This window comes from Colobus angolensis, unplaced genomic scaffold (assembly GCF_000951035.1).
Source record: "Colobus angolensis palliatus isolate OR3802 unplaced genomic scaffold, Cang.pa_1.0 Scaffold198, whole genome shotgun sequence".
Lineage (NCBI taxonomy): Eukaryota > Metazoa > Chordata > Mammalia > Primates > Cercopithecidae > Colobus > Colobus angolensis.
In genome coordinates this window covers 1,677,419-1,705,351 of record NW_012115132.1, presented here as the reverse complement: position 1 = coordinate 1,705,351, position 27,933 = coordinate 1,677,419, and the positions used below count along the sequence as shown (strand labels likewise).

Below are 27,933 nucleotides of genomic sequence, written 5' to 3'. Positions count from 1 at the left end.
TCTCATCTCTCATCTCTCTTCTCTCTTCTCCCTTCTCCCTTCTCCCTTCTTCTTCTTCCTTCTTCTCCTTCTCCTTCTCCTTCTCCTTCTCCTTCCTCTCCTTCCTCTCCTTCCTCCTTCTTTCTTCTTCTTCTTCATGGAGTCTCATTCTGTAGCCCAAGCTAAAGTGCAATGGCGCGATCTCGGCTCACTGCAATCTCCACCTCTGGAGCTCAAGTGACTCTCATGCCTCAGCCTCCCGAGTAGCTAAGAATACAGGCGTGTGACACTATGCCTGGCTAATTTTTTGTATTTTAGTGGAGACAGGGTTTCACCATATTGCCCAGGGTGGTCTCAAACTCCTGAGCTCAGGCCATCCTCCTGACTCAGCCTCCAAAAACGCTGGGATTACAGGCATGAGACACCACGTCTGGCCTAAAGCAAACTTTGTATAAAAATATACAAGAAGGATCACATATTTTCAAAGGAATTAAAGTCTGTTTTAGGTATCTTGTATTGTGGTAGGGTAGGAAGAGTTTGGAGAGGGTACATTACAGGAGATGGGGGAATAAAAATAGAGTCAAAAGTTTCTGAGATGGGAATGTTGTTGGGAGAAAGAAGACTAATTGTATTGGGAGGAATTGGGAAATATACACGGACAGGTCAAGTGGAGAGCTTTGGAAAGTACAATGAACAATTTAGGCTTAATTTGGTAGGTGAGGAAGGAAGAAATGATCTTAAAATTTAGGTCACTTTGAGAGTCCTGCAGTTCAACCAGTCACGGGATGGTAGAGGCTCCTGAGCCATTTCTTCAAGGGTTGTCCTGCATCTGCTGTCTTTAACAGAGATTTTAATATTTCCCAAGACAGTCATCTTTGGACATCCTGTCTAATTGAGTTGAAATCTGTCACTTTACACACTCCTTCTGGGCATATAGAATCCTTCTAATCCCTCTTCTATGTGACAGCCCTTGACATATTTGAAGACAGCTGTCATGTCTTCTGCCAGTCCCCTTCTAGTTTAGAGCAGAGGAGAAATGTGATGCCTGTGGTATTTACAGGATTGTTAGCTACTCTTAAGCTATAGGGCTCTAAGTGACAGCTGGAATGTTGTTTTGACTGTGGCGCAGCAACTGGGCTTCACGTTCCTGTAAGTTGTTGTGGTGTTATTCATCCCAGGTCGAATATAGGACAAATGCGTATGGCTTTGATTTCATGCTATCTTTAATTGGAAGGCTTGTCCACATTTTCCTTCCTTTCTTCCTTCCTTCTTTCTTCTTTCCCTCCCTTCCTTTTTCCAAAATACTTCTCTTCTGTGATGGGAGTTGAATGGTTCAGACTTTGGAGTTAGTTCTTCGTTTGAATTTGAATCTAACCCAGATTCAAATTGATGGTGGACAAGTTATTTAACCTATATAGTTACTTAACCATTCTTTCTCGATGAAATGGAAAGAACATCTACCTTATAGGATTAATACTGGACTTAGATGAAAATGATGTATGCAGAGCATCTGATGAAAGCTATCACTAAATGGTAGGCTTTTCATAATTACTAATATAAGAAAGGAAGCAAAGGAAAGTGTGTGTGTATGTGTGAGATGTGTTTGTGATGTGTGTGTGTGTTTGGAGAGATTTATTTATTTATTTATTTATTTATTTTAGACAGAGTCTCGCTCTGTCGCCTGGGCTGGAGTGCAGTGGTGTGATCTTGGCTCACTGCAACCTCTGCCTTCCAGATTCATGCGATCCTTGTGCCTCAGCTTCCTGAGTAGCTGGGATCACAGATGTGCATCACCACACCTGGCTAATTTTTGTATTTTTAGTAGAGATAGAGTTTCACCATATTGGCCAGGCTGGTCTCAAACTCCTGGCCTCAAGTAACCTGCCCACCTCCACCTCCCAAAGTGCTGGGATTACAAGCCACTGTGCCTGGCTTGAGATATTGATTTAATATAAGGAGTTGGTTCACGTGATTATGGAGGCTGGGAAATCCCAAAATCTGCAGTCATCAAGCTGGAGATCCAGGAGAGTGACCATGTAGTTTCAGTTCAAATCCAATGGCCTGAGAACCAGGAGAGCTGATAGTATAAGTTCTAATCCAAACACTGGCAGGCTCAAAACCCAAGAGCCAATGTTTTAATTCAAGTCTCAAGGCATGAAAAGACAACGTATGAGCTCAAGACAATCAGGCAGGCTTCTCTCTTACTCAGCATTTTTGTTCTCTTCAGTCTGCAATCCCTTAGAGGCCCATCCACATTAGGGAGAGGAATCTGCTTTATTCAGTCTACAAAAATGAGCCAGAAATACTCTCACAGACACATCCATTTGGTCAAATGTATGGGCGCCCCATGGCCTAGACAAATTGGCACAAGAAATTAACCACACACTGTATAATATATTTCTAGGAAGTCAGAAGTTCTAGGAAGAAAAATAAAACAGGGATAAAAGGAGTGAGTCATGGGAATACTGTTTTAGATAAGGCAGGCATCTGTCAGGGAGGCTTTGAAAGGTACATTTCCACCCACGATTGGATTAAATGAGTATTAACCTCACTCAGATTAATGTAAATTCCAGACACAGCTGAAATGAGCCCCTTGCTGCACATCCCCTACATAGATGGTTTCTGATGTTATCTCCTATGGCAGTAACCATCTATGTTGCATTCTGTGAGGACAACTTCCATGGTAGTGATAGTGTGATATGTTGGAAAATGCATATTGGACCAAACATTTAGAAGACCTGTCGTGGCTGGGTGCAGTGGTGGTGGCTCACGCCTGTAATCCCAGTGCTTTGGGAGGCCAAGGTTGCAGGATCACTTGAGCCCAGGAGTTTGAGGCCAGCCAGGGCAACATAGTGAGACCCCATCTCTACAAAAATTAAACAAACAAACAAACATTAACTGGGCATGTGATATGTGCCTATTGTTCCAGCTACTCAGGAGGCTGAGGCAGGATCACTTGAGCCCAGCAATGCGAGATTGTAGTGAGCTAGCATTGCGCCACTGCACTCCAGCCTAGGTAACAGAGTAAGACCCTGTCTCTAAAAAGAGAAAAAGAAGAAGAAAAAAGTACCTGTTATCCAATCCTAGCTCTGCCAGTAACCAGTAAGTCAGTCACTTGTTCTCTCTTAACCTCAATTTCATTTTCTTTTTTTTCTTTTTTCTTTTGAGATGGAGCTTCGGTCTTGTTGCCCAGGCTACAGTACAATGGCATGATCTTGGCTCACTGCAACCTCTGCCTCCTGGGTTCAAGCAATTTTCCTGCCTCAGCTTTCCAAGTAGCTGGAGTTACTGGTGCCCATCACCATGTCCAGCTAATTTTTTGTATTTTTAGTAGAGATGGGGTTTTACCATGTTGACCTGGCTGGTCTCAAACTCCTGACCTCAGGTGATCCACCCACCTCAGCCTCCCAAAGTGCTAGGATTACAGGCGTGAGCCACCACACCCTGCCCTCAATTTAATTTTCTGAAAAATGGAGACAACATGGCTTCTCATGGGAATGTTGTAAAAGTCAGAATTTGTCAATGTGTTGAAAAACCCTTTCAGAATGAAGGTTTCTCGTTGAGTTTTTGGCGATGTAAAATGATGTTAACTCTTTTTATAAAAATACCTTCAGTAGTGTGGCTGGAGCCAATCTCTACATGTTAACAGTGATCTTCCAAGAGTTCTACTGTACCAAATTCTTAGGGATTTTCTTTTGCTCTTGGTTTGGAAACTTGAATGTAACCTCACAGGAGACTTAAGTGAAAAATCGTTCTGTGGCCACACTATTCCTTCAAATGTCCTGTGTAATGAATGGCTGAGCCTGATATTTTGCTAGTGGCATAGAACAAAGTAATTCGAAGCCCCTAAATGAATCCTAGACCAGTTGTAGTGAAATCATTGTGAGGTTTTCTCACTGAGGTTAAGACAGGTTGAATAAAAATAGTACACACTCTCCTTTCATTCAACTTAGCCTCCAGCATTAGGAAAACATCAAGGAAGGCAGGCCACTTTGATACAATCTCCCTGATTCCTAAATAACTATAATCCACTTTCCCAATGTGGTAGTGTGGCAGGGCAGGAGGAGAGAACACATTTAATTGAGCCATCATGGCTCATTTCTCTAGTGTCCTACTGGAAGTGTGAACTATGTGAACGTAGGAATTATTTTTTAACAACACAATTCAATTTACTTTAGCTATACCGATGTACTATATGTCAAGAGATGAGCCAGATAAAGTGGCTAAAAAGGCAAGTTACAAAAGCCCTCCCCAGTCAAGGAGTTCACAGTCTAGTCAGGGAGATAGAAATGGAAGCCAATCATAATATTCCAGTGTGATGAGCACAGCAAACGCTGTACAAATCCAAAGTCAATAAAGAGGGGCAGGTAATGAGTCCCATCTGAGGAGAGTGGAAAAAGATTCATGAAGTTGGTAAAGTGTGACCTGGGTTTTGAAGGATGAATAGGAGTTTACCTGGCAGAAAAAGTTATCTTCTGTCAGCTCCCTCTTTTATGTCTTCACTGACTATGTTGATAAATACCTTTATCTAAAAATGCATTGTAAACATTTCATTATATAAACCGTAATTGGGTGTTTAATTTGAATGCCATTAGAACAAAAACAATAACATGGTTTAAAAGGAAGATTTTTAATCTGGTAATTTCATACTATTGCCATTACAGTAACATTACCCCTTGCCCCTACATAGAGTTACTTTTTGTATGATTTTGTTTACTTTTATAAAGCGCTTTTTTGCATCTGAACCTATGTTGCTTTATTATAGTCTATTTCCTTTCACTAAGAATTGAATCACGGAGTGGTGTTAAGAGTCAAAAATAAATAAATACATAAAATAATTTAAACTGCAAGAAGTTGGGGGCTTTGTTGTGTTTCCGGTTGCTCAGAATAGTGCTTGGTACATAATAAACGCTAAATAGATTTTCAATAATAAGTAAATTTCATCCAGGAAATTAGTTGCATAACATCAAATGAATAAACATGGGTTTGGAGTTTCTCATGATGTCAGTAACACAGTAAAATTGGTGTAAAATTATTGGAAGAAGGATGCTTTTCACATGGGCAACTTCAATATGAAAGTGCATTTATTTGGTAGGGAAAAACGTTCTAGAAAAATAATTGGAAATGTTAGCAAACAGCACAGATTAGCTGTGGACATAGCAGGGGCAAGCCCAGCAGAGACACTGCTTTATGTTACAAGCTTTTCCCCCTTGCTTTCTAAATTTACGTAACATAGAGTGCCTTCCTGAAGTCAGTATATAGCCCTGTGGTTAAAAACGTAGGTTGTGGAGACACATTACATAGGTTGTGGAGACACATTACTTGGGTTTCAAATCCCAGATTTGCCACTTCTTAGCTGTGTGACACCCTGGGCAAATCACACAGTCCTTGTATGCCATACTTTTTGACTGCAAATGGGAATGATAATAATGGTACCTCTTCCATGGAGTTGTTGTGAGGACTAAATCAATAGATAAGTGTGGAAGACTTAACTTTTTTTTTTTTTTGAGATGGAGTCTCGTTCTGCACCCAGGCTGTAGTGCAATGACGCAATCTCAGCTCACTGCAACCTCCACCTCCCAGATTCAAGCGATTCTCCTGCCTCAGCCTCCCTAGTAGCTGGGATTATAGGCACCCACCATCATGCCCGACTAATTTTCGTAGTTTTGTAGAAATGGGGTTTCACCGTGTTAACCAGGCTGGTCTTGAACTCCTGACATCAGGTGATCCACCCATCTTGGCCTCCCAAAGTATTGGGATTACAGGCATGAGCCACCACACCCAGACTTAACATTTAATATAATAATGTACATCATTTCCAAATATGGAATGTTAAGAAATCACTAGTTCTTCCAACTCTTCTCATCACAAAACTCCAGAAAATATAGAAGAGAAAGGGGATCATTTCTCCTGGACTTGTGCAATTGTTCCTTTTGATCTATCTGTGACATCAAACTGTTATTATCTTTGTAATCTAGGCCATATATTGAGTGCTTTTCTTTAAGTTCAGCTGTTTAGGCATTTTTTAAAACACCACCTGTATTTTCAGAGTTGCATTTTAGATAAGACCCATGTAAAGTTAAGAGCTGAATTAAAATATGGTTCAAGAGGTCATTTCCTCTGTCCCTTTGCTTTAATTTTAAATACAGGCTTGCAGACAAAAAGGATTGATTTTATTTTACAAATTAATTTGGAATATTGTCTTAGCAATAAAGGCTTATGCGCTCATTTCTTTGTATTATAGATTTAAACTACATTTAGCTGCTGGGTTTTACACATTTACCCGGGCTCCCAAGTGTGTCTGGTTTTCTTTTCTAGCACTTGATTTTTAACACATTTTATGGTACTTAATATTTTCTTCCTGATTGGTGTCTCTCTAAGAATGGTGAAATGGGTAATGTGTTTGCCAGTGGAGAGTAATATTGTCTTCAGTTTTGAATCTGGGCTCCTGTTTATAGTAAGACAATGATTTGAATGCATTTCTTTAAAAAGATTCACCATAACACTGGAATTATGGTTAAGATATATGATTATGGAACTTGAACACAGCAGCTTTTAAATTACCTCTTTGTACCAAGTATATGAACAGCTGTTTGCCCCTGGCACAGGAAAACCTGTTGATGGGACAAATATTGCACATGTGTACATTTTGATGGAAATAGCCATTAGGGTTCATCGTGTTCATATAAGTCTTACAGCTGATAACCAGGATTTAGGACACAAGAAAAAATATTGTTTTTACAGTTCTCAAGTGAGTATGTACTAATCTTCAACAAAAATCATACTTTGTATACAAAACCAATGACAGGTTTTGACTTTTGAAATTGTTGAAAGAAGTATCTTCCTATGAGTCTTAATTTCAAGTGAAATATGCTGAGTTGTAGTTTGCTTTTAAGGTTTTTGGTGCTTAAATTATGTGACATAAACATTCAAATTATTTTTCTAGATAATGCTTTCTGCATGCTAGATAGGATTATTTCCCTCTTCTTTTAATTAGTTACTTACTTAGCAATTTTTAATGGTGTTATAAGCACCCAAGCTCATCTTACCCCCAAAATCTAAGACTTTGACCATAGCCCACACTTATGCTTTTATTTTCTTTAAGATGTCTTTTGATGACCAACTTAAAAATTTTTAGTCTTATTAAAGTTATCAGTCTTTTGACTTATAGTCAATTAGTTCTATATCTTGCTTAGGAACTATACAGAATTTATGTTTCCAAGTCATTTCTGACTTGAAAGAGCTAAATAAACAGAACATGTCTATTGGAAATAATTTTTTAAACCAGAAAATACCAATTTCATTACATATCTTTTAAATAAGCAGAAAGGGTTCCCTTTCTAAGCTCCTATCCATGTGGTTCCCAGTTAATTTGTAAGTGAAATAATATCCCCAGTAGTTTTGGAAAATAAAGAAAAGTACTCTCCATTTGAGAGTAAGTTTCCCCCATAAAAACAGAGAAAAATGGGTTCTTGAAGCTTAACCAGACTTCAGTTTTCCCTGGTTATGTCCAAAAAACAAATTAATTTTTATCCCATGACTTTTTATGGTATTCCATTTTAGCCTTTTTCTTAGTGTGGTACAGTAGGGCTAACTCCCAAATACAAAGTTACCAGCTGATGGCTCTGCGTTTGGTGATTAAGAAAGGGAATCTGGTGCCAGAAAGTGAATATATAAACTTTGGGTTGAGTTGTACTGTTTAGCTTCCATAATGAATATTGGAGTATTTCACTGGCAAATTCATTTTTTCCCCATCTGGTAAAAGCATCTAGGTATCCCATAAATATTTATATCTGGAAAAAAATCAAGATCCTTTAAGCAAAACGTGGCCTGGTAGGTGCAGAGACACGTATATTAAACTGCCTATGCCAACCATAGTAGTTCAACTATATATTTTTTTTTTAGGTAAAGGCATATTCAACTTGTTTATGAACACCTCTGTATTTTGGTTTTCATTATATATGTTTAAAAAAAAAAACAAAGAATTTTCTAAGCCAGCAAGAAGTTAAAAAGGATACAAGAAACCCACCCCCAAAACCTCTCTGCCTGCCACACACACTTAATGATCTCTAGTTCTAATATGAAAATTCAGCAAAGTTAAGCAGTTCTTTGGAAGCACAGACTAGAGTACGAAGCAATGTTGCAGTAGGTACTAAAAGTATTAGTCTGTTCTCACGCTGCTAATAAAGACATACTCAAGACTGGGTAATTTAAAAAGGAAAGAGGTTTAGTGGACTCACAGTTCCACATGGCTGGGGAGGCCCCACAATCACGGCAAAAGACAAAGGAGAATCAAAGGCACATCTTACATGGTGGCAGGCAAGAGCGCACGTGCAGAGGGAATCTCCCTTTTATAAAACCATCAGATCTTGTGAGACTCATTCACTATTCTGAGAACAACATGGGGAAGACCTGCCCCCATTATTTAATTACCTCCCACTGGGTCCCTCCAATGACACGTGGGAATTATGGGAGCTGCAATTCAAGATGAGATTTGGGTGAGGACACAACCAAACCATCTCAATGTTGTTAAGGATTTGTGAAACACTTGGAGAATATTCCTGTGTCTTGGCTTTGTGTGAATAGAAATGGTGAATTTCCCCTAAAGAAGCACAGATCTATCTTAGATCAGGCAGCCTCCTCCATTTTTGTAGAGGCTTAGCCATATGCCCTCTGCATTTCCACAGCATTGCTGTGAGTGGGGCCTTCTCTGTTGGTAAAACATAGGTACCGTGGCCACTGGGCATCCTCTTCTGAATCTTTGTCCTGAATCCTAATTGAGCCATTAAAAAAATCAATTATTTACATGATCTTTAGGAACAAAATTTACTGTCACATATACATAATATGCAAAAAACGTTTGACTTTGAGGAAACTCTTTGGCCTTTTTCCAATTATCTTGTTCCAAAAGCCCTTCCTTCTTTAGAAAAAGTCTCTGTACCTTTCTTGGATTAAATATGCAGCTGTAACATTTCCTTGAATTCAGAAAGCCCGTATTTCTCTTTTCCTATCACTTCCTCTAGCATAAATTTATCAGGATAGGAGAGCCATCTTTTTGCCTCCTGGCTGTCTTCCCATCTTGGCTGACTGGCACACACTGGTGTTGCTAAGACCTTTCCTGGAAAGAATCAACAGGCGAAAGCCCAGAGCTGGATGCTTTTGCACAAACACTACGTTCTAAAATACACAGAAGACTGAGTTGCCAGGATGGTGTGAACCTGCCCAGTATTTTCCTAACTATTTCCAGAGCACTGGCTCTACTGCCAACCGTTACCACAATTTTTTTTCTAGTAAAGTACATTTAAGGGAAGAGTTGTAAAAAGATGGCTACTCCTATGGGAACATTTTTGTATTCTTAGCACTAAGTTGTCTAAAAGACGTTAAGATGGACTCTTTTTGAAGTTACTCTGACGGTAACACATGTGCTTTTCTGGTTTGTGCTTTGCAGAAGTGAAATTTGTCTGTCAAACTCCAGCAATTGCTGACATTGTAATCCTGGTCGATGGTTCATGGAGTATTGGAAGATTCAACTTCAGATTGGTTCGGCTTTTCTTGGAAAACCTGGTTACGGCATTCGATGTGGGCTCAGAGAAGACACGAATTGGTATAATTTCTATTATTAGCCGTAGCAGTCATCTGTCAGTGCAAAACTGCTGGGAAGTGTTTTAAGAAATTTCAAAAATTCCTTACAAAGTGACTTTCAGGATTGCAGGATACTCATCATCTCCAAAGCGCATGTTTCAATCAATAAATATTTATTCCTTCTAATTTTTGCAGTGACACTGTCATTCAATTAATTATTGAACATATTTTAATTTTCTGAAAAGTCAAGATCTTCTCTGTTAATAATAAAAATAAAACTTTAAAAGTTACAGCTGGTTTAAGAATTTATTGCATAGCAGTTTTCTTTTCATTTAAAAGAAATAACTAAATCTAGGAAAATGTTGAACTAGAAAATTGGCAGTCATTTTATAGTACATGATAATCTTTGCCAAATTAATTCTAGCCCAGATAAGAAGCAAAAAAGTTGTAAATCTTTGAGCAATATTACAAATAATAAAAATAATAAATCTTTGTTAAACAAAGTCTCCTAGTTTAACTTTTAAATAGCCATTAAGAAAAATCACTCCTTTGAGAATAAATCAACAACAAATAAATCTAGGCCTTTTGTCTACAAACATGATCAGATTTTTTTTAACGTCAAGTACCTAATTGGGTACTCATTTATAAATGGCTAGAAAATATGTACACTCCCTCAAACCCCATATATGTCTAACTTGATTCCTTTAATTCATCTTACTCAGCAAGTCTTTCTGAAAATGTATAGCCAGGCCAAATATATATATATATATATATTGCAAAGATGAGGCCTTCCGTCATTCTAGTTTCTTGAGTAGCTCACTACATTTTTGAGTAATCCATTATTCCTGGTGAGTTTCCTAATCTTTTTTTCCAGGTCTTGCACAGTATAGTGGCGACCCCAGAATAGAATGGCACTTGAATGCATTTAACACAAAAGATGAGGTGATTGAAGCTGTCCGAAACCTCCCATATAAAGGAGGAAATACACTAACAGGTATATTTTGTTCAATCCATGTTATAACAACATATCTTTTTGAAGAATAATTGTATTACCTCATTTTGCCACTTTGTGTTATCATAATGCTTTAATTAAACTAGCACTTAGGATCATCTGATGACGGTTTTCCCAAATTCAGCATTGAGTTAAAGCCAGATATCTCATTCCTTTTACTCTATGACTCTAATGGTCCAGGAAGGGCTTGGTTGGATTAGGAGAAAATGAAGCAAGCCCTGAGACCAACAGAGTGGAGTAGCTGTCTAACTTTTGTCAGCTACTCTCTTCACTGCTTTTCTCCTTCTGCCATCCTCCACCCTGTTATTTAAATAGAAACAAATCTCTTCTTACTTTCAAAGAAGATATTTTCTTTGCCCTTATTCTGCAATCAATAGTTATCATGAAGATATTATGATACAATTTTCTGAAAAGTCAAGATCCTCTCTGTTAATAGTAATACGGATCTTTGGCTCACCAGTATTTTTGATGAATGATGAATATAAGAATATTTACATTATAATCCTCCATGGCACAATCACAAAGGGTTTGTAAGAATTTTAACCTTGAGACATGCTGCAAGCTGAGCATCCCAACTCTGAAAATCTAAAATGTTTGAGTGCCAACATGATGCTAAAAAAATGTTCATTGAAGCATTTCGGGTTTTTAATTTTTAGATTTGGGACGCTCAACCAGAAAATATAATGCAAATATTCCAAATTCCAAAAATACCTGAAATCCAAAACTATTCTGGTCTCAAGGATTTAGTAGTGGATATTCAACTTGTATTGCCTACCACAGGTACATATTAGAGATGCTCAGATGAAACAGTGTAGATGTTGTTATTGATTTTTATGCAGCAAACAATTTATTAAACACAAATCCTATATCAATATTGCACCATTTCTTTTTTTTTTTTTCTGGGTGGAAAGTGTCATACTCAAAAGGCAGGAGTATATTAATGATTTTAGATCTGTCCCTTCTACTCCTAAAAAACAAAGAGAGGGATTTTTTGGTTCCTTAGAATATCACGAACAAATTGAAAACCTAATGATAACGCACTACTGTGTGAGTATTCTTGCTTCCTCCTAAATTATAAAGGTTCAGATCTGCTTGTACACAATATCTATTATCATCCATTGGCCATGAATTCAGTGTTCTTTATAAATGCTAGTTTCTGAAAGAATGCAGTGTTTAATTATTTTCATTACCTTTATCCCAGTGGATTTTAGTTCCTTGTTGAATCTGTGAAAGACAAGGTTATTATAAAAATGAAGATTCACATGTAATAAAAACTCCTGTGGCTCAATAGGTTACCCATCTTGTGGTTGTATTTTGGAGAATTAGGAGACTTTTTATTAGAGATGGCTGGTGTTTACTTTTCCTTGTTTTCTACAAGGTCTTGCTTTGAACTACATTTTTGAAAATAGCTTCAAACCAGAAGCAGGATCAAGGACTGGAGTATCCAAAATCGGCATTTTAATCACAGATGGAAAATCCCAGGATGACATTATTCCACCATCTAGAAACCTTCGTGAGTCTGGTGTAGAACTGTTTGCCATAGGTATGTGCTGTTTTTAGTCTTGTTTCAACTAAGGGCATAGACCCTCAACCGCTTAAAACAATGTGTAATGTGAAATGCACTTCACTGAAAGCCAGGAGACCTGAGCACTTTCTAGTCTTGGCCCTTGCCATAGGCAGCCCTGTGATCTGAGCTCAGCTTCCTTACAGTTAAAATGGGAGTGATGCTAGCTGTCATGTATCCCATGGTGTGAGGATTTCTAAGTGAGGTGTCATGTATAAAATGCAGCAAAAAGCATAAAGTGGCATGCAAAGGCCAGATATATGTTTGTTACTGTTTAATAAGTCAAGACTTTCTCTTAAGGGTCATAACTATCTCTTTTCTGGAAGTATAGGAAGAATCTAATTTATCATTTGCAAGGAATTAGGATCCTGCAACTACGTAAAGAAGACACAAAGTTCAAGATTTGTAGTAGTTCTTATTGGAAACTAACTCTTTATAAAATATCCTTCGTGTGTGAAAAAGCATATATATATACATATATATATGCTTTTATATATACATATGTACACACATATATGTGTGTATGTGTGTATATATATATAGCATACATTTGGAATAACTACAAAATATTTAGATGATGCAACTTTGCTGTTGATTAAAATGTTAACATTTTCTTTGGCAACGGGAAGGTCTTCTATTTAGTAGAGAACAACAAACTTTCTCAGCAGAAAAAATGCCTGATTCCCAAGCAACACTGAAATACAAACCAAAATATAATAGCAAATTCCTTAATAGGGCTCTGAAGACATTTGAAATTGGTTATCATGAATGGTCCCTTTTATTATGTTTTACATATTTATTTTATTTGTGATGAGTCTTTAGTCCAAATAAAATGCGTTTATCTTTCTGCATTTATCAAGAAGATGGTGCGTGTTTCTTTCTGTGAACTTCCCATGAGATGTTTCTTCTATCAAAAGAGGGTAATCTCTACCCTGGAGTTACATACCCAGTTATAGTGGGTGCTGGCATAAAAACTGCATATTTCAGAGTACTTCTACTGCTGTGAAATTGAACTATCCAGGGAGAAGGGGCCTGGGAATATGTGTTTTGAAACCATACCCAAATCTGTATCTTAAACTCATTCTGCAGGGTTGAGAACTACTGGTAAGCCCACAGGAATATCCCCTCTGTGTATATTGGTTAAGTTTCTCTCTCTTAGAGAAAGATCCTAAAAAGTTTTCATATATATATATAATTTTTCATCAGAAGATGTTTCTGATCATTTATTCAGAACTTGTTTCCTACTAGTATGTAGCCAAGTACAGCTGTGGAAACTGTGGTGTTCCCTCCTGTTTCTTTTCCTTATTCCTACAGCATCTCTAAGCAGTGAATTCCCAGAGGTTCAGGTTGTATCTTCTTCACCTTTTCATCCTGATCGCCTATCCAGTGCTTGACACTTAAAAAGTATCCCATAAATGGCTGTTTAATAAGTTAGTGCTCTAAAGAATTTCTAAGATAGCATAATAACCCATAGTATTAAAAGTAAAAATATTCATGAAACTTACATGTAAGAGAGGTGTATTATTATTATTCAAGTAAGTGATGTGTACAGCCATTACTGCTACATTTTTCATTTACAGAAGAAAGAACAAAGAAATCCCAGGAAAAAATTAAAAATGTATTATGTTCGAACTTTGTTTTGGTAAATTAGAACCTTGTTATTTTGTGTGCATGTGTGTGTGGTGCAGGAGGAGCTAGGTGTTATAGCTCAGTGGTGTGCAGGAGCCCGCTCATGCCAGTTTGCAAGAGCCAATTGTGCACATCTCTTCCCAAGTCTGCATTCTGTGACCTCATATTGGTAGTCTGGAATAAGCTACAGTGGGGGTATTTATTCTACATAAATTGGCAAACACTATAAATTAGGGCAGAAATCTGACTGTTAAATATTTACCACATGTACCAGCACACCCCTGGAATTTAAATGGGCAATAAATGAATTTAACCATACGGTGCTTCACTTGTAAAGAAAAATATGAAGTTGGTCCTAGGAGTTGAGTTAAATTTGCTCTGTAGGAACATTTCTTACCCTGAAATTTAACAGTACATCTTTTAGAGTTATCAATGAAAAAAAGATCTTGAGACCCTGTCCTAGATTTGCTACTCACAATGTGGCTTATAGAATGCTTAATTCAAGAAGTTTTAGCTTACATACTATGCACCAGGCATTGTGGAGGTTGTTGGGGTACAAAGATGAACAAGGCAAAATCCTTACAAAACAAATTCCTCCAAAGTCATAATGACCATTTCCTCTCTTTTCTGTGCAATTGCAACAGTCAAACTATTTTATTTGGGAAGGTGAGGGAGAGGCAAAATTGGGTCTACTTTTCCCAGAATATTCCTATATAAGTCCAAACTTGTCGGTTTCAACTGAATATCACAAAAAAAGCATGATTGGCACTGCTCCAGCATGCATTCAATGTTATATTAATTCAGATATACATTTTAGAAGCAATTGTAGAAGTCCTTCAGGCAAGAACCATCAGAGAGATTTGTTTTCCTGTCCTTTTGTCCAATAAAGGAAATCTCTGTCAAAGACTTAAACTAATGGAGGATCAATTTATGTGTTTATTCTCCATTTTCTGGTCTTGTTAATGATAAATAGATGAGTTTTTAAGCAAAGCTTTAAGTAAATTCATCCAGATGTGATTTAGACTTCTCTGAAAATTACCTGGAAATCAGCAGTATTTATTATCCTGCAACCTCCTAAAGCAAATAGTTCAGAGACAACTAACGCTTTGTTGCTCAATATGTTGGGGTTGAAAGATAAATTAATTGGCACAGTCAGCCATCTAAGAAGTAATTCATATTGCCCCAGGTAATTTCTCTTCCTTGCTTCTATAGAACCTCCTTTTAATGCCCTCTGATGATTGAAACGATGGGGATTATAAAGAAATCCTCCTTGTTTGATGAAGCTTGGGGAAGGGAAATCTACCTTCCCACCCAGAAAACTTAACCTTATGCGTCTCCTTTCCTATCTCTAACATTGTTGGTAAATATTTAGTCATTTTAATGTGCAGTCTTCTGAGAGGCCGTATGAAATAGGGGAACAATAGTTCTAAACTCATAGGATTGGTTGTGAGGATTAAAGGTGTTATTGTATGGAAAACACTTACTATGGTGCTTGGAGGCACGGTGATCAAACTCTTTTTTAAGGGTTTGTGTTCACTGCTTTCTGTCCTATTCTAGTCCCTGCTTATTCCAGACACCCAACTTTGTGTTTGACCATGGAATTCAGTAGATACTGTGGAAGGACCAGAAATTTTCTATTTACATTAGTAAAATTGCAGTGGTTACTAGGCAGCAAATTGTATTTGAGTATGTTAAAAAATAATTTTCCCTAGCTTTCTCCTTGGCTTAATGCTATATAATAATAATTTCAAATATATATATATGTATATTTGTTCTAGCAGTATTTCTCAATTTCAGTAAACTTATTTTATAGAAACTTAAACCTGAAGCTTTGATAGTTTAGGATGCTGGTTTAATTACTAATGCTTCTTCAATATTCATGCAAAACAGAAGTTAGTTTTATTAAGTCATTTTCCTGTTACGATGTATTGAGTAAAATTAATATCTAATCATTTAAAAATGATTCTGCAACTGACTTTTTGTAAAAAGCAATCTGATATGAAATGTTCCTCTTTAAAGTGGCAGATGCCTATAACCAAATCCAAGACTGCAAGTCCACCAGAACGAGGGAGGGTGACTGAAGCAGCCTCTCAGATGGGGTTGGGGGAGTCCCAAGTGTTGTTTACCGGGACACAAGCACATAATAGCTTTCATCTTGTCAATGGTACATATGCTCGCTCTTCCCTTTTTTGCTTATTTTCTTTCTATATGAATAACTTGTTAGAATCAGAGCTATTGTTTTGTGTTATATAATAGATATAAGACGATATTTTTTCATTTCATCAGTTTATTTCATGTGTGTGCATTTTAAATATATATATACAAGTAGCAGATGATGCTTTGCAGTGAAGATTGACTGACTGGGTCAGATCAGGCCCACTGCAGTCACTCTTTCCAAGGGGGCATAAAGGTCACCATTCTCCTGTTGTCCTCTGTGTAAGGGGTGAAGAACGCAGATTTGAATGAGCTGCAGGAGATCGCCTCCGAACCGGACAGCACTCATGTGTACAATGTTGCCGAATTCGACCTGATGCACACAGTTGTGGAGAGTCTGACCAGGACTGTCTGCTCTAGAGTGGAAGAACAGGACAGAGAAATTAAAGGTAAAGTGAGTGACAGAGCAGTCCTGTGGATGTCAGTATTACGGTGCACAAGCCTATCATGAATTGGGAAAATTCTTTTCATTTTTCATGTTGGCTTTCTGAAGACCCCCTATTCCCCTAAGACCCGAGCCGTCAGAGTAGAAAAGGGAGTATATTAGCAGGCTTTGTGGAGGTGAAGGAGAGACTCTTTAAACACAAGATGATTTTCTCCATAATGTAACATTTACTTTTATTTAAAAATTAAACTTTTTAATTTTAAGATGATTATGCATTCAAATACAGTTTGTAAGAAATAATACATGGAAAGATTGTGTGTTCTTTACTCGCTTCCCCAGTGACAAAATCTTGTAAAGCTAATTACATTACCACAAGCAGAATGCTTGCCATTGATACAGGCAAGATGCAGCACGTTTCCACCACAAGGATCATTCCTGTTCCCTTTTATAGGCACCCTCACTTATATCCCTCTCCCTCTCCCCATAATCCCAGACAACCACTACTCCATCTCCAATATTTTTCATGTCAAAAATATTATGTGAATGGAGGTAGGTGGTATGTAACCTTTGGGGATTGGCTTTTTTAATGCAGGAGAATTCCCTGGAGATTCGTCCAAGTTGTTGCACGTGTCAACAGCGCTTTCTTTTTAATTGAGTGTCAGATTCCATGATGTGGATGTGCCACAGTTTGTTTAACCACTCACACGTCGAGGGGCTCCTGGGTTGCTTTCAGCCTTTGGCTATGATGAGTCAAGCTGCTGTGAATGTTCACGTAGAGGTTCTTGTGCAAACATAAGTTTTCATTTCTCTGGGATAATGCCCAGTAGTACAATGGCTGGATCATATCCCAGTTGCATGTTTAGTTTAGTTTAGTTTTCATTAAGAGTGGCCTCCTTGCTACTGGACAGTGGTGAAAGTCCTGACTCACTGCTAAGTCTCCTCTGACACCATCACAGAGTGAGGGGGAATGGTGCCTTATTACTCCCAGGTGGGGTTGAGGGTCCAGGCAGGCTCTTCATGTGGTCTCCCTTGATATCACAGATAGGGTTGTAGGGAAAAAGATTCATTACCATCTGCAGGGGATGAATATCTCTTCTCTGCTTGACCTCTCACAGCACCCTAGCTGGCATGAGGGGCTTGGGGTGGATATTAGGAGACCCTATTACAGCCAAGAAAGGCTGGAAATTTTGGCTTCCCACTAGGCCTTTGCTGGCATGGGTAAAGGTGTGGCCACAGTTTTTTTTCTATGTTGATTAACTGCAGTAGAACAGTTATTGCCAAAAATGTTTAAAAAGTTTCAGTCTTGGTAGGCTGGCCGTTTCCTGGTGCTTTGCTAGAGGGAGAAGATTTTGTTAGCAATTTTTAGTCTGTATCTGTTGGTGTTTCTAGGTTGCCAGATACTTTAGCTCCATGTGTGGCATATATGAGTAAAAGGAAGTGAGAGCTCACTGCTGGGAGCTCCCGAGCCCTGTAGTTCTGCACTCACTGACCTTCTTTCTACTTTTCAGCGTCTTCTTATGCTTGTCTTTGATATAATTTCCAGAGTTTTTAGTTATACTCAGCAAAAGGAATAGAGTAAAGCACAGCTCTTCTCTTTCTGGGAGCAAATCCATCATGGATTTTTAAGCCTTGCCCCTCACAATATCACTGGTCTGCAGGTTACGCTTGCCTTATAGAGTTGTAATCTGAGAAGAGGGTAATATCCAAGTCTTCTTTTTAAGAGTCTGGTTTTATTTGCTGCCTCTGTTGTAACCAGTGTGAAATGGTTCTTTCTGGCTACATGTCCTTCTCTCTGTCATCATTCCCCTTTCCCCAGGCTAGATCTCATGGGGCTGGGCTGGGCATCCAAGCAGTATGACCCTGAACACATTTCTCTGAGCTTCAAAGTGAAGCTACTTTAGAGTTCAGTTTTTCCAAAATAGTCTACATGTGGTTGATGATACAGCATGTAATAAAGTTCCTGGCCATAGTTTGTGTTCAAAACAGTATTTTAAAAATTGAGATTATTAAAGTCCCTTTGAGTGAGTGCCCTTGAAGTGTGAGAAATTCTAAAGTTTAACCTTGTTATTATCATTTACATATTGTATCCCTCTCCACTTAGATTTTGCATGTCCCAAATTTTTATAGAATCATTTGCTTTAACATGTGTAACACATACAAAAAAAAATGCTTACGTAGTGTTGAGCTCATAGTGGGCATTTAGTATATGTTAGTTGCTTTTACTTCTTTAACATTTTTAGATATTAGTCACTTGTTGAACTGAAATTTTTACTATAGAACCTGTGTTCTCTGATGCTTAAAAGCATAGACTCTTGTGTCAAGCCCAGATATCAATATCAACTCTGATACTAATTGTGAGACTTTGGTCATGTTAGCTAACTTCATTGTGCCTTGATTTTCTCACATACGAAGTGTGAACAGTAACAGGAACTAGGGAGAAGTAGATGAGATTAAAAAAACAAAAAAATTCTAAAGACTCTGAAGAGTACCTTTCAATACACACATGCTTAGTTCATGTTTGTTTGTGTGTTTGTTTGGAGGCAGAGTCTCGCTCTATCCCCCAGGCTGGAGTGCAGTGGCACGATCTCGGCTCACTGCAACCTCCGCCTCCTGGTTCAAGCGATTCTTGTGCCTCAGGCTTCCGAGTAGCTGGGATTACAGGCACCTGCCACCATCCCCAGCTAATTTTTGAATTTTTAGTAGAGACGGGGTTTTGCCATGTTGGCCAGGCTAGTCTGGAACTCCTGATCTGACCTCAGGTGATCCACCCACCTTGGCCTCCCAAAGTGTTGGGATTACAGGCATGAGCCACCATGCCCAGCTGTTAATGTTTGTTTTTATTATTTATTAACAGTGACCTTAATTTGAGCAAGTTCTCTGGAGTCAAGAACTACATCTTATTTAAGTTTGGTATCCTCAGAACTTAGCGTAGTACCTGGCACCTAATAGACATTTAAATGTGTGAATGAACAAATGGATAACTGAATCAACTTATCTAAAGAGGAAAATCTTAGAGGCAGCATAAAATCAGTATTTGTTTCTGTCTAATGAGATGTCTTAGCTTCATAAGAAATAACTTTGGGTAAGAGGTTTATTTGATGTGTTTCTTTAATTTAGCCTCAGCCCATGCCATCACTGGGCCGCCAACGGAGTTGATTACTTCTGAAGTCACTGCCAGAAGCTTTATGGTTAACTGGACTCACGCCCCAGGAAATGTGGAAAAATACAGAGTTGTGTATTATCCTACCAGGGGTGGAAAACCAGAGGAGGTAATAAGGAGACAGTATTTTCAACCATTCTTTTTATTCTCTCAAGTCGTCTACAGTAGTGAGAACAAGGCAGAAATTTATGTATAAGATTATTCTGTCACAGACATTTTAAAGAATTTGACTGAAATGCATTTCCACTTGTTCGTATGGTTCTCCCATATCTCTGAGTTATGGCAGTTACATCTTTCATCTCTCCAAATAACGCTCAGAACTGGTCATGTATGACTTTCTAACACAATGTATTTTTCTTCTTAAAATTAGTAAGTTCTAAAGTAAAAGGTATCAGTAGCTAATTATCCGGCCAGGACGCCTTTTGCTATTTGTGCATTTTTTCTGCGTGGGAGTGATCTGAGCTTTCTGCCTCAGTGAAGTCTGTGCATTCCAAAGTACGTGGTCATATACGGACTAGTCCTCCAAGCCTTGGAGTTTCCTGGACATTTGTAGGGATGAGTGCAATGGAAAAGCCATAATAAAGCAGCTGTGGCCAGCATTTTTTATGGCTTGGCTAACACAGGCGAGAACACCTATTGCCAGATGATTGGATCCTTCCCATTTCCTACCTTTGATACCACAATTCACAAGGAATATGTTAAAACACAATGAAATTCTTTTTTCTTTTTCTTTTTGTTGTTCTAACCTCTGACTGACCTCAGCATATTTCACAATGTTCTGTGTTATGGTAGGATTTATGATATTTTTTAAGCGTTAGAGAAGTAGATTGTGGCGTCTTAAATCATTTGGACCAAAAAAAAAAGGAGAGAGATCCGAGTGCTTCCAATGATTCTTTTATTTTTCATGACTAATAAATCTTTTAAATGTTTCCCAAAGCTCTATGGAAAAATATCATGTTTATTGTTATTAAGCGGATGTAAATAGGATAATAATTAGCCTGATATCAACACAGTTATTTCTATTAGATATGAATTAACAAGGAACTTCTGGACACATTCCATAAAAGGTACATCACTTCATGTAGAAATTCAAGGAGCGTTTGACTGCCACAGTGGAAAGGAGGATGTGGCACAAACAAGAAAATATTCAATGAAATATTCTTGCTGGAGATATTTTCGCTTTATGATTTCACTTCTGTGTGTAAGATATTCCATGCTCTCATTACTCAAACTGTTCTTTAAACAGGTGGTGGTAGATGGAAGTGTATCTTCCACAGTGTTGAAAAACTTGATGTCTTTAACTGAATATCAGATAGCAGTCTTTGCAATCTATGCCCACACTGCTAGTGAAGGCCTACGGGGAACTGAAACTACACGTATGTATTTAATTCTACCCCACTTCTAACTTTGTGGAGTGCTGCTTAGGGGGCCTTTCTTAAATTGAAATTCTGCTCAGGTTGTGTTGATAGACATGCTGAATCAAATTCAATCAAATTCATAGAAGACATTTGTCGTGCTATATGTGGTACTTGTCCATGCTAGAGCTGTAGTCTTGCAGGTGCTATGTCTTGAAAAAGTTGTTATAAATCTCTGATAGGTTTAAGAGCAATCTTGGTGGTGAAGAGTACAAAAAAATTCATTCATTTATTAAATAAGTATTTAATAAATGCCTATTATGAACCAAGAATTGTCCTTGAATTTGTCAGTAGAAGTAGAGAAAAAACTCCATAGCTCTCCTGCCCAGTAGAATGCCAAGGAAATTATGTTACTGCTATCTTCATTGTTCATATCATTGTAGGTAAAACAAGCTTCTGAATACTAATGATTCCCTTCCTGGGTAGGATCATAGTAACACACAATGACAACATACGCACATAATACACACACACACGCACACGCACATGCACATGCACACAGAATCATGAGAAGAGAGAATCTTTTTAAAAAAGATCAAACATCTTGTAGTCATTCCTAATATTAACTGAGTTCCTATTACATGCGAGGCACTATGCAAAACTGCTCTAAAAAATCTGCCTCTGATAGAACAATAACAGTGTAAACAACACTAATCACAATGCGCCATGCACTGTGATCATCACTCTCTGAAATCTATTGGATTTATCCCTGGCAACGATCTGTCAGATAAGTGTTAATGCCCTCACTTTGCAGAAATATTTTAGTGACAATCCTTATTCTCAAGGATGTTTTAGTGAGCCTGGGCAACATGGCGGAACCTGGTCTCTACAAAAAATACAAAAATTAGCCGAGCATGGTGGCACGCCGCTGTGGTCCCAGTTACTTGTGAGGCTGAGGTGGGAGAATTGCTTGAGCCCAGGAGGTGGAGGTTGCAGCCAAGATTGCACCACTGCACTCCAGCCTGGATGACAGAGGAAGAACAGGTCTCAAAAAAATAATAAATAAAAGAAAAAGGATGTTTTAGTGTAGTAGGGGTGGGAACGCAAACCAAGGATGTGCAAGCAGATTAGTGCAATGAAAGACTGTAAGCACTCTCATAGATCCGTGTACAAGGAGCTGGAAATGTCAGCAAGGTCCTGAACTTGACATTGTGGTTAGAAGAGTAGGCAGGGCCACATTGGGGAGAGTCTAGAACCATATTTGAAAACATATGCTGTTTTTCATCAGCATTGTTTAACCCAGGAGCTTGCAATTTATTCTTAACCCCTTTCTCCCTTCTTATGGTCAATCTTATTTCTTGATAATTTCATTTTTCTCAAGCACACATATGTAAGTGGCTCAATATTAAAAAAAAAAAAAATCTCTTGCAGTTGCTTTACCCATGGCTTCTGACCTTCTACTGTATGATGTGACTGAGAACAGCATGCGAGTCAAATGGGATGCAGTACCTGGGGCCTCAGGTTACCTGATCCTTTATGCTCCTCTAACAGAGGACCTGGCTGGGGATGAAAAAGAGGTAACCACCTGCTACCTACTACAGTCCTAGAATCTTTTATTTCCTTAAATAAAATAAAATTTTTATTGTAAAAATTTAATGTAGAAAATGTAGAAAATTCAAATTAGCCAAAAGAAAAAAAAATCATGTATAATCCCACCACCAAGAGATAGCCGTTGTTAACAGTCTTTGTCAATGCATTTTAAAAGCAACAAATGGAAGCAGTTTTGTAGCCTGCTGTTTTCATTTTATTTATTGTGAATCTCGTTCCATGTCATTAAAGAAAATTTTGCGAAGTCATTGTATACACCCATAGTATTCTACTGTTGGTTTGAACAGGTCATGTTTAATTAATCTATGTTTTTGGATATTTAGATAGCTTGCTATATGAATAATGCTTTTGTGAATATTCCTAACATACATCTTTGCATAATTGTTTATTTCCTTAGGATAAATTCCTAGAAATAGAGTTTGTTTTTCAAGGGGTAGGCAAATTAATAAGGTTTACATTCAGTATTGCCAAATAACTCTAGAGGAATGTTATATATTTTGCTTTATGTGGTGCATAAGTGACTATTTTCTCTGTATGCACTGAATTAAGTTTTTTCTTACTAATTTGAGAGGTAGATAGACATACATCGTTGGTGCAAATTTTTGACTTTATTCCATTTTAAATGATGAAACTTTGACCTTCAAATGACTTTCAACATTTTAGTACTCATTTTTAATTTATAGAGGACAATAGCTATAATGCAGACATGTAAGGAATGAAGAGGATGAATCTGACACATGGAAGTGTAATGACCAGGCAGGGACAGTTAATAAGCAAAGCAGTTCAGAGAAGTTGGTTGTCTAAAACTGTATAAAGCCTGTCTCTGACGACAGAAATCTTTAGGGTCAAAAAAATGGTGAATCTGAGTGTCAAGAATAGAGTATTGGTGACATGTGTCTTTTTATTTCCAAGGCTTAGATGGCTTTTGCCTATTGAATTTAAAGTTGATCTAAATTATTTTGACAAAAGAGAGACTTACAAATGGTGCTGAGAAGATGCTCAGCCTCACTATGAAAGAGAAAAAGAATTAAAGGAATAGTAGTTTATAACCAATAGATTAGCAAAAAAAAATTTAAAGTCTGATAATACTGTGTATTCATGAGCACATAGGAAAAGAATCACTCCTGTGACTGCTGGCGGGCATGTAGTTTGGTACAGCTGCTTCGGAGGATATTTTGAAATATTTCATCCTGTTGAAGATATATATATTTTTTGGAAATATATCATAGGGAAACATCTTGCAGGCATTTTTCAATGCAGGCACTTGGTTGGAATAAGACATTGCAAACAACTAACATGCCTATTAATAGAGGAATGGAAAATAGTGATATATTTATAGAAAAGAATACCATAAAGGAATTAATGATGTCAGCTCTGTCCTTGTGTATCAACATGGATAAATCTCAAAATGTAATATTAGCACAGAAAAAAATAGCAAGCTGCAAAAAGATTGTGTTGATATGATCCCATTATGTGTGTTGTTAAACATACAGGATCATATATTGTTTATAGATATATCTATATATGTACAGAAGTACAAAAATGCAGCAGTAAGATATACATCAACTTCAGGGTGGAGGTGGTGAACAGAAAGAATGAGAAAGACCTTTTGTTTTATCTGAATATATTAATTTTTAAAAAAATAAAATCTGAAGTTGATATGACAAAAATTTGATATTTATCCAAGCTGAGTAATGGGTACATCAGTGTGTATTATATTATTTTCTGTGAGTTTATGTTATATATGTTGAGATAGTTCAGAATTCAAAATTTTAATTTGATGATTAGCCCTGGTAGTCATGTGCCTGTAGACTGTCTGTGGAGATTTTTTTTTTCCTTCCAAAACATAAAACTATCCCATCACTCTATTGTCGCACAACTGAGAATGTTGGATAGTTTGACTGCATCCAGGGGTCAGAAAACGTGTTCAAGAATCAAGAAAGCAAATTGCCAAGTTGGGTGTCAAGGTGACTTGATCTCTTCTGAATACTGGAAGTAACTTGCAATTCAGCTGCGTGGATTCTCTTGTTGAATGGGGCCGCAAAACTGGCCCAGTTTCATTGAGTTTGAAGCAAAAACTGGGCATGTGGCCAGAGCACTGGTTAGAATTAGCCAAATAATGAAAGGTGCCCACTTGGCCTTGCCTCCAGCACACTGGCCTGGAGCTCACAGTCTCTAGAGAACATTCCTAATTCAATCTCACCCACCCTCTCCTGGGGAGCATATACTCAACATTGTTATTCTGGCTGGAGTTGCCATTTGTCCAGATGTAAAGAGTTATCCTAACACAGTTCACATGGTACTTTTCGACTTATATGGTTCCATAATATCTGTTCCTAATATAAAATGACACGAGACAATTTAAAAGTTATGACTGAAGCCTGTTTGATGGAGGGGTTGTGAGGGGATGTAAAGTTTTATCCCATGAAGTCTCACCTTTGTTCTGTTCCACTCCGATCAGCATGAATAATATGTATTGGCAAACGATCTAACAATATGTGTTCTTTTCAGATGAAAATTGGAGAGACCCACACGGATATTGAATTGAGTGGGTTGTTGCCCAATACAGAATACACAGTCACAGTTTATGCCATGTTTGGAGAAGAGGCCAGCGATCCTGTTACGGGACAAGAAACAACATGTGAGCAGCACAGCCATTCAGTTGGGATGCTGTAGTAAAAGCCCGCATGAATGTGGGGATTCTGAATTGGAACTACTAGTTTAGGTTGAAACCTCTTAAAAGCTAATTGTAATTTTAAAAATCTCATATTCTATTTAGGGCAGGGAAATGTACTTTTTATATATTGTATTATTATAAATGATACGGTTGCCAGAACCGAACTTCAGCATCCTCCAGATAATTCCACCTGTGTCTTTCTTTGTCTAAATTCAAATGCAGGTCAGAATATAGAGGGAAGAGTGTGGGCTTGGCAAGATAGCAGTTGAGATGGGAATCTCAGCTCAACTCATATTTTAGCTAGGTGACAATGGGTGAGCGATAAAACTTTTTTGGTTGTATAAAAGGAGGAGCAATAATTTTACAGCATGTAGTTGATATAAGATTAAATACAGTAGTATATGTGAAAACATTCAGTACATAGTTACTGAATATCTGTTTGTTTTCCACTCATATCAAAATTAACAAACATTTTTCCCTAAAAATCTTTGCTGTATTTATCTGAGCCTATTACTATTGTAATTCATTTTCAACTGAGTAAAAATTTTATTGGTAAGGCTAATTTTGGCTAGATGTAGGGAATTCCTAGTACTTTTTGGGAAATGTATGCATTTATTTAAAAAATATGATATAAACAAAATATTACTATGGCATTCTAATAATACCACATACTATTAAAATATGGCTCTATTCATGATCTTTTGAAACATAAGAAAGTGCAGAGAGACTTGGGGTCTTGCTCACCACTCTTCTCCTGGACGTGGGAGGAGATGAACAGCACAATTTCTACAATGCCTTTCTCGTTAAGATTCCATTTGGGAAAACAAAATAGAAGTTTAATGATAAAGAAGTTTGCACACATCCATTCTGTGTTAGTCAAGGCTATGTTATTCTTGCTCTTCAGAGAAAGACCAATGTAATTAAAACAACAAAGAAACAAACAAAAGCTGTGGGAGAGCCCAAGAAAGAAAAAGAAAAGAAATGAATCATGCTAGAAAGCATCTACCACATAAGTGAATTCTGGGACTCTAACCATTTGAAAGAAAAGCTTTCCCCAACAGCCCATCTCTCTTTCACTCAGAGTGTTCACTTATTTATACTTATTAAAATATGTACAACTCCTTCCCATGATTAGCAAAAAGCTCCTGAAAAATGATATCCTAGATACTTGTTCCTGAGGCTGGCATTTTTATGTGCAAAGTAAATTAGACATTATTCCATTATATTGCCAAATGTAATGGAATTCCAGAAAAATTTAGAGCCAGATGTGCACACTACTTAATTATATTGCTTTTTTTTCTTTTCTACACTTCCTCACTAGCACCTTAATTATTAAGAGAGTCACTAACTCCTACAAGATCTTTATTATCAAAAATCAGTATGTATTGAATTAATGAAAGGACTGGGCTTTGAGATTAGGAAACATCATGCTTCGTGGCTATGGCTCGTAATTGTCATTATTTGTCTTCAAGTTTTTTGCTTTGTTGGCTCTATCAGCACTGAGTTTGTGGGATGAGAGAGTGAGTAAGAGAGAGAAACAGTGAGAGAGGAGAAATTAGCATCCTGGTTAATATCATGGGCTCTGGAATCAGTTAATCAATTTCTTAGGTTAAATTCGAATTGCTCTTCTGTTCCTACTAACTGGGACGTTGGCCAAGTTACTTCAATTTTGTGATCAATATAATGGGGAAAATTGTAACTTTATCCTTGCATTCTAATGTAAGAATTTAATAAGTTAACATATGTTATGTGTCAGACTCATGGAAAACACTCAGTAAATGTTAACAATTATTTTTACAATAAGCCTGTAAAGAGCTCATGAAACTGTCAAAAATTATGGAAAATTTTTAATTTGTTGAATTAGATAGCGGTCCTTGAAGAGGTTCAAAAAGTTATGGAATTGACAGTTAGGAATCTGCAGAAATACCAATACCTCTTTAAATAATTTTAAAGCAATAGTAAGATGTTTATTTTTATTTGTCTCACAAAGCCACTGTGATTTATTCAGGTCAAATAATTACCCATTGATTCAATGAATGTTTATTAAGTACTCGCTATATTGGGAATAGATCTGAGAACAAAATGAAACCAAATTATCTAACCCCCTGAGATTACAATATACTGAGGGAGAGAGACAATAAACCAGAAATATACAGTGAAAAAAAAATAGGGCAGAAGAAGGAGACTTGTAGTATGGGGGTAAAGAACTGTTTTACATGAGATGATCATAGATAGCTTCATCAAGAAGGTGGCCTATGGTCAGAAACCTGAAAGAAGCAAATACCAGCTATGCGGATATCTGGGGGAAGAGCCTTGAAGGCAAAGAGAAGGCAAGTGCAGTGGCCTATGAATGAGCATGCATGGCAGGTTCCAGTCACAGCTAGTGGCATGGAAAAGGCACGGAGTAGTAGGAGATGGAAGCAGTGAAATGGCAGCAGACCAGTCATGTAGGGCCATAAAGACCACTCTAGGCTGGCTGCGGTAGCTCACACATGTAGTGCCAGCACTTTGGGAGGCCAAAACAGGCAGATCACCTGAGGTCAGGAGTTCAAGACCAGCCTGGCCAACATGGTGAAACCCTGTCTCTACCAAAAATATAAAAACTAGCAAGGTGTGGTAACACACGCCTGTAATCCCAGCTGCTCAGGAGGCTGCGGCATGAGAATCAGTTAAACCTGGGAGGTGGAGGTTGCAGGAAGCTGAGATCCCACCACTGCACTCCAGCCTGGATGACAGAGTGGGAAAGGAATGGAAAGGAAAGAAAGGAA

At 37.7% G+C, this 27,933-nt stretch overlaps 1 protein-coding gene across 1 annotated transcript in view; it reads left to right on the top strand.

Moving 5' to 3' along the window:
- COL14A1 (collagen, type XIV, alpha 1) overlaps window positions 1-27,933 on the top strand; it is a 255,503-nt gene that overhangs the window by 57,744 nt on the left and 169,826 nt on the right. Inside the window, exons 6-13 of the mRNA XM_011941061.1 lie at window positions 9,428-9,583; window positions 10,436-10,555; window positions 11,952-12,116; window positions 16,208-16,369; window positions 19,483-19,634; window positions 20,772-20,901; window positions 22,312-22,457; window positions 25,000-25,129. Coding sequence (XP_011796451.1) covers window positions 9,428-9,583; window positions 10,436-10,555; window positions 11,952-12,116; window positions 16,208-16,369; window positions 19,483-19,634; window positions 20,772-20,901; window positions 22,312-22,457; window positions 25,000-25,129 — 1,161 coding nt within the window. The remainder of the gene's footprint in view (window positions 1-9,427; window positions 9,584-10,435; window positions 10,556-11,951; window positions 12,117-16,207; window positions 16,370-19,482; window positions 19,635-20,771; window positions 20,902-22,311; window positions 22,458-24,999; window positions 25,130-27,933) is intronic.